Raw genomic sequence first — 11,492 nt, 5'->3', positions numbered from 1 at the left:
CTTCCTCAGAATCCGGTCAGGCAGGTGAGTCACACTTAAGTCAGAGTCTTGCCCAAACCCCGGTTTCATGTCACATCTGCACAAAAGTCACAAAGGGACAACACCTTCCTTTCTTTATGACAGCATGCTGACATTCTGGTGAGTGATTGGCTGCTTGTGCCCTCTCCCCTTTCCCTCGGTCCCATTCACATTTGAAGCTGAGCTACAACAGGCTCACACACCAACTTTAAAAGAAATCTTAGAAAATACAACCGTAATCATGGCAGGAACCCAGTCCAACAGTGAGGTGATGCATATTGAGGATCGTGACATTAAACATGTTTCCAAAGAGACAGTTGCAAAACTGATTCAGCTCTCCCACGAGGCGAAGGAGCAAACCTACTGTCCTTACAGCAAATTCAGAGTCGGGGCTGCGCTGCTCACCCTTGACAACAGTGTGCATACAGGTAAGTCTCATGTGAAACTTGTTTTTCAGTAGATGCATGTATATCATATGAAGCTTTAAGGTAATGGTTTTAGGTTTGGGGTGAACACAAAAGCAAATTATTGCCTACTATTTACTGAATGAATGCTGTTGCACCAAAACACAAAAGTAACTTTTAGCATAATTGTACCCTGAAAAGTATATAGTGAAAGACAGGAAGACGTGAGCTAAATTATTATGCTGTTTGTATTTGAGTCAAGTCAATTCTTGCTTCTTTATGGTGCAAGATCTCCACACACGAGTGAGAAATGACAAAACCTCCCAGCTCTTACCTTTGTTTTTGTTTTATCCAAATGAAATGCACAAGAAATTACACATTAGTTTGTTCTGAGTTGTCTTGGTCCGCTGTGTTAATGATTACCTGACAGTTCAAATGTCTGGACTTGGTGCGGAAAGCTCAGATAAAGGTTTATTATTTATCGTGTGGCTCTACATCCTCAGCTTTTTATAATTCCACATGACTGAGTTAAATCACATTTCTGAGAAGGAACACATCTTAGCGTTCCCGCGAGCTAAGGGAGCCCTTCGGTTATCACTTGCTTCAATGGCACTGTGTGCACCGAGAGGGATGTCAGACCACTGTCTACAATAAAGCAAAGACACAAAAGTCTGGTCAGTGTCACTGGACTGTACAAACCTTGGCAAGTGTCCCTCAGTGGGAATGTCTGGGGAGGGTAAAAGGCTGGTAAACAGCTGTGAATGTTTTTTACCATGTGAAGAACCCCGTTTATTGCTCATGTTGCCAAAAACAATCCCTTTCTATTCTTGTGTCTTTGGCAGGTTGTAATGTGGAGAATGCCTGTTACAATCTGGGAATGTGTGCTGAGAGGAACGTTATTGCAAAGGCAGTGTCAGAAGGGCACCGACGTTTCAAGGCCATTGCAATTGCCAGGTAAGGAGCACGTATAATTAACACACACACAGTAATCTGGAAAGTTCTCCATTTCCACAGATGCAGGCATCCTTCCTGCTGTTGCAAAGTCTGAGACTATGACTCACTCCACATTGCATGTCTTTGTGCACGTCGCTAAACCTTAAGAAACACAGACAGACTACCAATGTTATTTCTTAAACCAGGTTAAGACTTTTTTTGTCTGTATATTGTTTGTTAGGGAAGAGTTAAGGCTATAGGATACTTCTCCTTAGCAGTCACAAATCTTGAAAAAGCTGGAGAAGTGATACTATAACTAAGTATGTGAAATTCTGCCGTGAATCCTAATATTAAATAGAAGCCATGAGCTTTACTTATATGAAATGTAGAAAGAAAACAACTATTTGCCAATTCAAAACTCTTCTTCTCCTTTCCTCAGTGACATGAGTGACCAGTTCATTTCCCCATGTGGAGGCTGCAGGCAGTTCATGAGAGAGGTATTAACTCTGCTCATTTTGGTTTGGAGCAGATTTGTTTAAAAGGGACCTTTAATCTCCAGTCAGTGATTGTATACAGTACACAGTGACAAGCTCACACGTCACTCTAGCCAATATTTATCCTGTTTGTGGCCTGTGTAACACATTAGAAGGTGCTAGTTTGTCATTAAACAAACATTTCAGTGTGAAACACTTGACTATCCTGTAAGACTCCAGCCCTTTGCTTTCCCCGTTTACAGTTTGGATCAAACTGGGATGTATACTTGTCAAAGCCTGATGGCTCGTATATGAAGATGACTGTGGAAGAGCTTCTGCCAGTTTCCTTTGGCCCCGAAGACCTGACCAAGAAGAAAGTGTCTTACATTCCTAATAACAACTGAGCCAGTCTTCTAGTACGAAAACACACGAGTGTCCGTGACACGCAGCGTACTTCAAGCACATGCTGATCATGCATTGATGTAATGTAGCAGAAGTTATATTTATGGTCAATATTTGTTCTTGTATTATTTGTTGAAATGTAAACAATGTCAAATATTTAAGTGTACTCTAAATACCAAGTGATGCTAAAAATATACTGTGGAAACAATGCATCTGACTCAATTAGTCAACCATTTGCCCGCTTGTATATGATGAGTACTGTGTAGATACATAAACAATGTGTGTCGGTTAAAAGAAGCACAAACAACAGAGATATCAAGGTCAAACATATTTGCACACTTTAATAAATAAACCGTTTTAAAAAGGAATTTAGTTACACTTCATTTTATACAGTTAGAATGACTTCCAAAAGACATAGAAGAATACAATTATTATTTGTTGAGCAGCAAATTATTCTATTACAGAGACAAGGGTGAGTTTTATGATGTGATTTTAGGTCTACTTATTCCATGCATTAACATCTGCTGTGGTTAAAGGGCCAAGTATTAAAATGGACAAATATACGGTTTGATTTATTGTTCCTGTTGATTGAAGGTAACGAACAAAACAGGTAAATCAGCCTCAAGCAGGTTAATCAATATGCATTTCACCCTGTTATTGGGTGTTCTGAGGCTGTGTAAGTTCTGTTTGTCTGAAAGCGATGTCAGCTATGAATAGCAAACTAAAGTACAAAATCAAATTCAATTGAAGGATCCTGCAATCCCACAGAGACAAATCATCTGTAACAGTGCAACAATTTCAGTTTGCATGCCATCATTAGCCTGCTCCCAAAGAAAGCCTCTGAAGTGTCAGATTTTTCCATCAGTGGGACATAACGTTAAAAGGTCAAACTCTAGGGAGGTGTTAACAGTGGATGGAAAGTTCAGAGGTTCAATGTGGTTTTAAAGTCCTTGAGCAGACAGAAATAAACGCACATCTCCCATGCTGCATGAGTTTAACCTCATGAATGTAGATAAACATTTTTGCACTCACAGCTAGCTAGAGCTAACGTCTGAGCCGTAATGCATTGTGTGGATGTAAACACGTTAACAAAACAATTAAGAACGCGCATTCTGCTGTTGTAAAACACTGGGTTTCAACAGTTCAGTGGCAAACTACAGCTGCAAAATAGAACTTTAAAAAAAAAACAACAACAAACAAACCTGAAAACTAATTTTCTTAATTCAGCTTCAGCCCTCTGCAGTGTCGTCAAAAAGCGTGGGCCATGCTGGGACACGTATCCTGGGCAGGGTCCCTTCCATTAGCCTCTCCATCCACAGTCCCAGCCTGTCAAGCTTATGGTGGACCTCTATGCTAGTGGCCCTGCTGGAGCCTCTCCTGGAGCTGGATCCATCCTCCCTGGAACGGGATCGCGACCGGGAGTGTGAGCTAGACCTTGACTTGGAACGGGACTTCCTCCTGCTGTCTGAGGAGAATGAGGTATCAGAAGATGAATCGCTGCCATCGTCCCCTGTGAACACGGGTCTAAAGAGGCAGAAATATTTCTTGTGGCCATTCAGGGCCAGGACATAGCCCATGTAGTTGGAAGACTCCTCCTCGTCATCTGAATGGCTCTGGCTCTGCGCACCATCACGATCCAAGCGAAGGAGTGATGGCATCCAGTGGCGATGCTTATCAGCGTTGAGGAAGGAGAAGTGGAGGGTCTCAGACCTGCAGATAGGCAGCAAAGAGATTTAGGATTTAGGATAGCCATTGGAGGATATTAGCAGGCCAGATCAATAGTATAGCAGATACCACTTTAGACTCATGAAAAGTAAAACCTCCACACTTACCCAGAGAAAGAGAAAACCTCCTTGGCAAATTTCCGGAGCAAAGCACTCTTGGAAGCATTGGTGAGCACCAGCAGGACATTGATGTGGCCAGGCCTCAGCTTGACAAGGTTACTGGTGTATGTAATGCCTGTTAGCTCTGTCACCTCCACAAAGTCCTTTTTTGGAGGACGGCTACACAAACCAAAGAGGAAAACCTAATGAAATATGCTTTTGTAGTTCATGTCCATATACAGTACAGTGCAAAGGTTTTGAGTCATTATTCATTTCTTTATATTTTGCTTCCAAAGAGCCAAATGTTTTTGTGAGTTTCAAAGTTAGTCTTGAGCAGTAGCTCTCCAGGCTTTCTCGGAGGTCTTTCAAAGTTTTTCTTTGCACACTGCCTTCTTTTGCAATCCTTTTTAGTGCAGTTTCATGTTTCTCCTTGTTTGTTTGGTTTTTTTTTTTGGTTTTTTTTACACCACTTCAAAGTGACCTAAGAATCCTTCAAGCATAAAAAAAGTATCTAACAAAAATGACCCATACCTGCACTCTCTTTTGACAAAGGTTTTTGGTGTATTGGACTGAGAAACTATTAACGCACAAACATTATTGTATTAGGTCACATGGAATCATCCATGATCCTGCCTGCTAGATAAAAACCTACAAAATTTCAAAATATGCTTTCAAAAGCATTATTTCCAATTAGAGTCGCTCATGGAAGGTATGAGAGTGGCTCTTATACTTGTCATTACATTACCTGAAGGTACTTGCTCTGCTCGATGCATCATCCTCAGTTCGTGTTTGCTCCTTTGGCTTTGGTTTTGGTTTTTGGGGTTTGCTCTCACCCGGCTCACTGAAAATATACCAAAGAAAGAAAATCATCAGTCTTTTGAGATCATGATATTTTCCCAGAGTTTGACTCAGCTCAACATCTGCAAGCACCTGCCAACCAGTCAAGTTTCAGTATGCATGTCTGCCAACAGGGTCTACCTCACCTGAACGCCTGGATGATGACGGTGCCAAAAACAATGAAGAGAGCTGAGAAGATCAAGGACAGAATAGGCATCATCTCTCGCCTTGCAGGAAAAAAATGAAGTAAAAAAAGGAGTTTGGATTGAAACATACAGGAAAAAAATACAATGCACAGCGCAAACTTTTCATTTCAGCTAATTTTGTCTCTACATGTTGATACACTTTAGAGGAGCAGCGTTACAGCTGTAATTAAAGACAGAACATAAGAACATACAGAGCCACCTCAACGTTCATATTCATTCTGATACAGAATGATTCACTTACTTAATCATTTCAAAAATATCAGGAAAAACAAACATTGTTTGACTGTCTCTTTCTTACAGTGAACTCAGCAGATTCCCTGGATCAGTATTGTCTTACCAATTTGAGTAGAGAAGGTCATCGTATATTTGAAGCATGTAATCATAAGCAGCATTCATCCACCGAATGATAAAAATCTGGTAAGGGAAAAATAAGGACATTAATGCAAAAATATAATTCAATGAAGTTCACCCTCAGATGAATGTGTGAATGCCCATGCAGGCCCAGCCTGGCAGGCTCTCGACTAAAGCATCTACGCTGGCACTTACGGGGGCCATCTCGTTGTTGAGTTCTGGTAAGGTGGCGTCTGAAGTCAGATAGGTGGGGTCCTTCTGAAGGAGCTCCAGCTGTTCATGAAGGTGGTACTTGTCTTCCTCGCTGCCATTCCAGCCACCGCTCACGGAGCGGTACAGGACTTTACCAGTCTGGCTCCGCCTCTCGAGAATCACCACCTGTCAGTGTTTAGGAGCACTGTGACTGTAATTTGAGGTGCTGCACCATCTTTAGTCTGCACATATCGGTAATGTGACACATCGTATCAGAGAGATCTTCCATTGCAAGTTGTTCTGGGTATATGAAGGTGGTTTGCCAAAAAGTGCAGGATGTCCTTGAGGTTTTTTTTTTTTTTTTGTAGCAATAACAGACAGAAAAGTGATGATTGTTGCAAAGCAGTGATTCCCAAAACGTTGGCCGGGGTGGGCCGCAGTAATAACAGCCACTAAAAAAGATTTTCTGGTTTTTAAGCGGGCTGCAGAACTCTTGACTTTGGGGATTGCTTTTGTAAAGTATGGACTGTGTGTGTTTTGACCACTGACCTGAGCAGAGTGTGCTCCCTGATTTTGGAGCAATGCCTGGCAGAGAGGCTGCTGCTGACGCTGGTAGACATATGCAAACCGTAGCACATCTTTGCTGTTGGCTGAGGCGAAGTCCAGGAAGGCCTTATTGGCTGCGAGATAGGCTGGGTCATCGCCTGTGATCAGCAGCACACAGTACCTGCAACCCACTCGCAATCAGCTCCCCAGCCACCGCAGTCAAATGTAACTACACAACCTTTGCATTACCATCATGACAACTGTCCAACTATTCTGCTTCTTACAGTTATAAAAAAAAACGTATTTTTCTTCTAACAGTCTTGGCTCAGTTTACAAGAGATCAATCTAAGTAGGATCATAAGTGCAGGACTATTGGCTACTAATCTGTTCACAAAATGTCTTACTTCCTCCGCCGGTGGAACTGCTTGACAGGACATAGCTCATCAAAAAGCTGCTGGCTGACCAGTCGTGGCACCTGCAGGAACTTGTTGTTTGAGACAAACTCGTTCATCATCTGTCGCTTCATCCCTCTGGCCTGATAAAAAACAAAGATCCTTCTATGTAAAGTTTAAATCTATTACCATAAGGAACCGGCTTTAAGCTGCAGCATATTCCTGGTGTACCTGGATGATGTCAACAGGCTTCACCGTGTCTTCCTTAAAGAGCAGCATGGTGGGAGCATATGTGTTTATGTTGAACTGCAGCAGGAGCCTGGTGCTGCTTGTGCCACCCTGGTCCACAAAGCCGAAACGCACATAATCTCTGAAGGCGAATGCCGTCAACTGTGGGGTCGTATGGAAAGATTAGAGCCTGAAAGGGTGCTCAAGACAAAAATGACGCTGCTTTTGTATTCGTTTTTGATTGTTAACCATCTAAGGCGAAAATAAATTAGCTAAAATTCTGTGCGGTATATAAATATAAAATTAATCTATTTGGAAAAAGGAACAATTTTAAGCGGAAGAGCTGCAAAAACAGAGACCTCTGCACTTGCTGTTGGGAGTCTATTTATGTGCCGTCATGCATTTTTGTTTTTTATAAGCAGGGGATGAGGCAGGCTGAACAACTCATTCTGTAATGAGTGATCTGGATGTGTTCTTCTCCTACCTTGTAGAGCAGGGGAACAATGGGGACCTGATCAAACAACAGAACTCTGGGTTTATTTTCCACATGCCAGTTTTCAAGAAATGCCATGTAGTTATCGTCAGTGATCTACAAAAACAACAGAAATTAGCTGAAAAATATACTTCCTGCAACTTTATTAGCCATGATGACTAATCTATAAACACAGAAGAAAAACTGATGATGGCACACACATGCAGTAGCAGCACAATTGTGTCAGTTTTAGTTACCTTCATCACCAGTTTCTGGGGCAGCAAATCTTCAACAAACTGTCGCAGGAACTCCCGCACCACTGCCTGATGGAAGAAGGTCACTCTTCCGTTCACCACCCCGATGATGGAGGGAGCACGGTAAGCTCCCAGCTGCTTGGCCAAAGCCCGATCAAAGCCCAGGTCTACAATACCAATGCCTATACCTGGAGTAAAAATAACAACAGATTACAGTTGGACCTGGCATACTAGAGTAAAACAAATCCTCTGCCTCAGCAAGTTAAAAATAAATAAATAAATCCTAAACAGTATTGGCAGATTTGTTATCATCCAATAATTTTACATGGTGAGTTAATGTCATTGAATGAAACCTTTTTTTTTTCCACTTACAACAAGATGATGGCAAATTTCTCTGTATTCAAATATATCTATGGCTAAATCTGTTTATAATAATAAAGGATGCAAGTGATGTGAGTAAATTCTATTTCAGCTCTTTCCCCTTGGACACCTGGTAGTGCTAACCCTCGTTTCTCTTTTCTGAACTGAGTTTCAGGTTTCTGTCATATTTCGGCCTGCTTCCAGAAAAAAAATGACTGTGTGTGCATAAGAGGTTTAGCGAAGGAGGTCTATACAGCTTACTGGGGCTAGTCTTGGAAACAATATTCCAATGATCTTTACTTATATACACCGGAGAGGATTTTAAATGTCGTCTTTACGAGGTAAAGAGTTAAGATTGATTTTCACTTTCACTAAACAACTACTGTGAAGCTCAGGAATATGAGACTCTTAAAGCCTCTAAGAAGAACTACTATTTCCCTAGTTTAAGTCATAAAATGACCTGAACAGCACAGTACTTAATACCGCTTTAGCATCAGAAGCTACACTAATTACTGAACCCGTCCAGACTCAAGCACCACTGTTAAGTTTGCAAATAATACAATCACGAGTAGCCTCCTAAATGACGCACACAGGGAAAAGGTTCAAATTATAATATTATGGTGTGTGAACACAAAGACCAAAGAGATCATTGTAGACATCTGGGCTACAAAATAAACCACACATGCACCTCAAAAACATCTATACATTAATGAAAGAAGCCATGGAGATAGTCCCCAACTTCAGGTTTCTGAAGCTGGGATTTCTTGGGATGGCAAAACCTCAGCAGTTGTAGGTGAGTCACAACAGCTGTTTGACAGACAAATAAAGGACCCTCCACACACCTTAGACGCTATTTATTATGCTCGCCCCATGAGGCAGGCACCTTCAGAGTTATGCTTCTTCTGTATCTCACGTACAGTCATGTTTTCATCCTTCAGATAGACATATTTATATGGGTACATGACTTATTTTATCAACATTTTAGAACTTGCGTAATCATTTTGCACTCTGTCCAGTACTATAAAACTGCTAACGCGCCCTCACTCTTGCTGTTCTTTTTAGCTTTGTTAGTGCAGAATTTTTAATCATTTGTACTTCTTACATTTTACTTGTTTTCTTTTTTATTTCTGTCACCATCTAAATGTTACGTGCCACGGGAGATTAGTATCGCTGTAATTTTGTTATGTTTGCATAGTGACAATAAAGGCCTTGAATCTTGAAGCAAAGCAAGAGACTTTTGTTAAACAGTTGTAACATCCACCTTGTGAAATTCTATGTAAATCCCAGTTGTTCTCACAGGTGACATCAGCTCGGTGCAAGAGGGTTGCATAAACAGCAAGACTGCTGATACACACTAACTGTGCTTCTAATAAGCCAAACTCTCAGCTATTCACAATCATTATATAGAGTTGAGTTCTCTTGTTTCACTCTTTGCTTCAAGAAACCAAGAACAACAAATAAACCATAATGAATAATTAAAGAAGCGCAAGGCTCTCAGTAAAGCATCTCAACACTGTTGCCCTAATGGGCAGTTGTGCAGACATTAATCTTGTGAGCTGATGCCTTTATCCCCAGATGGTGTTAGGACACACTGATATCCTTACCTAAAGGCTCCAGCTCCTGCACGGTCTCCTTCCACACTGGCTCGATATGGATGCATGCAAAGCACCACTCTGAGGTCACTTTTATTAGGTATGGCCTCTTGTGGCTGTCTGGAAGGACTTCGTTGTTAAACTGTGCAAGGCGAAGCATGTACTTGCTGTCTGAAAAGTCTCTGTTCCTGGAGAAAAGCAGGGAAAAACATGAAGTGTTTTAAGATCTAACCTCAAAGATGCTAACAGTACACAGCTTGAGAGTAAACTGCAACTGTAACTTTAATTTGTTTGCTTGGGTTGAATTAGTGTTCATGAGATAGAGAAGCTTCTCCAAAAAAAGAAAGAAAAAAAAGAACAAGAATAACAGGATCAAGTCTAAATATGTGTAAGAGGCAAAATTGATGTATTCAGTGTATGAACTGATGTGTGATGTATGTAAGGAATCTGCTTATATATATTTTTGTTTGGTTTGCAAACACAAAGAGGAGCCCAGATTACACTGACAGCAGAGGGTACCTGGGGAAATGGAAAAAGGACTCATCAAAGTAAAAGCTGCTGTGAAAGCTGCGGAAACCGTGATGCTGTGACTGGCCAAAGTGCTGGTTTTCATCCTTCTGCCCAAACCGGTCAAAGTTGGACCTTCTCTCCTCATTAGATAGAATCTGTGTGCAAAACAGGAAACGGGAAACGATAAGGCTCTGACAGTAATGTCTGCAATATGGGGAAGAGACTATGATAAAGAAAGTGAAAGTGAATTAAATGAACCATGTTAAAATGCCACTACGACATGTAATGATCCCTTTTCACCCACCTCGTAAGACTTAGAAATCCTGATGAACATGTCCTCAGCATTAGGGTCCTTATTTTTATCTGGGTGCCTACAAAAGGGTGACATTACGGATTACCAGCAGATTCAAAGAGGGTTACATTTAAGGTTCTGAAACAGGCCTACACAGTGATGGGTTAAGCAAATACTAACAGCAGTTCATGCCAAATGTGAAATGCTGACTGTCAGCTAAGATATGATGGGCTGACATTAGGGGCCCGGTTGTCAGTCACTCACCATTCTCTGGCAAGCCTCTTGTATGCCCTTTTGATTTCGGCTTGACTGGCACTCCTGCTGACACCCAGGGTGTAATAGGGGTCATATTCAGAGGCTGTTTTCACCAGCTCTGCGCTCAAAATTAGCATAAAGATGGCGAGAAAAGCTGCACATTTCCCAGACTGTCGGCTGGTCCTCCAAACCCTCATGATCTGTCTGTCTCTGTCCTTGTCCAACAGTAACGTCAGTTATCTACCGTACTGTCCAGATGAGTAACGCTACAAAGCTCTCCAGCAACAGACGGGCTTACATGATCACACATGCCGAACTCTTTGACTGCTATGCATAACCACACACAACATTGTAGTATTTCACTAAGACGAAGCCATTATTTCCAGGAACTGATGGACATTAGCACAGTCGGTATCATGCCGGCGATGAAAACCAGCTTCCGGTTGAAACTTTCAAAGTAAATGAAAATTAGGCTAACTAAAGGAACAATAACTGAAAAAAAAAAGTATAATTCAAGAAAAATCCATGATTAATTACAAAGAAATAATAAAAACCACACGAGGGCTAATAAAGGCATTGTCGAAAGACTGATTAACTTATGATAAGATGACTGATTGATAGATTTTTATTTAAATAGCTTAGTGCAGACCTCACTTGTCTCAGTTAAGGCCAGAGTTCATGATTCAACAATAAGAAAGAGACTGGGCAAAAATGGCATGGCCTAGTTAAAGCCCTCACATAAATCCTTTTGAGATGTTTTGACATGACCTTAAACAAGCCGTTCATGCTCAAACCCTCCAATGTGGCTGAATTAAAACACTTCTGCAAAGAAGCGTGGGAGAAAATTCCTCCACAGTGATGTGAAAGACTTATTGCTGGTTATCACAGACTCATGACTGCAGTTCTTGCTTCGAAGGGTGACACAAACAGTTATTAAGTTTAGGGGGTAATT

General features: G+C 41.3%; 2 protein-coding genes across 2 annotated transcripts; one reads left to right on the top strand and one right to left on the bottom strand.

Annotated features, from left to right (window-relative positions):
- The first annotated feature begins 126 nt into the window (after positions 1-126).
- Positions 127-2,440, top strand: LOC102300983 (cytidine deaminase). Its single transcript, XM_005918536.3, has 4 exons — positions 127-446; positions 1,265-1,376; positions 1,795-1,852; positions 2,092-2,440. Exons 1-4 carry the CDS (start codon positions 260-262, stop codon positions 2,230-2,232), a joined length of 498 nt encoding a protein of 165 aa, XP_005918598.1. The 5' UTR covers positions 127-259; the 3' UTR covers positions 2,233-2,440.
- A 105-nt stretch (positions 2,441-2,545) lies between these two features.
- LOC102301288 (dnaJ homolog subfamily C member 16) lies at positions 2,546-10,977 on the bottom strand. The gene is made up of 15 exons (XM_005918537.2): positions 10,550-10,977; positions 10,298-10,364; positions 10,003-10,148; positions 9,496-9,671; positions 7,535-7,719; positions 7,290-7,394; positions 6,809-6,967; positions 6,590-6,720; positions 6,189-6,366; positions 5,643-5,825; positions 5,434-5,510; positions 5,037-5,117; positions 4,799-4,894; positions 4,063-4,233; positions 2,546-3,940 (listed from the first exon to the last, which is right to left on the bottom strand). The coding sequence occupies exons 1-15, from the start codon at positions 10,735-10,737 to the stop codon at positions 3,460-3,462; spliced, it is 2,424 nt and encodes an 807-aa protein (XP_005918599.1). The 5' UTR covers positions 10,738-10,977; the 3' UTR covers positions 2,546-3,459.
- Positions 10,978-11,492: the final 515 nt, after the last annotated feature.

Source organism: Haplochromis burtoni, unplaced genomic scaffold (genome assembly GCF_018398535.1).
Source record: "Haplochromis burtoni strain Fernald_Lab_line unplaced genomic scaffold, NCSU_Asbu1 Contig_32, whole genome shotgun sequence".
Taxonomy (NCBI): Eukaryota; Metazoa; Chordata; class Actinopteri; order Cichliformes; family Cichlidae; genus Haplochromis; species Haplochromis burtoni.
Note: the sequence above shows the minus strand (reverse complement) of the source record. Positions and strands in the feature narration are given on the sequence as shown.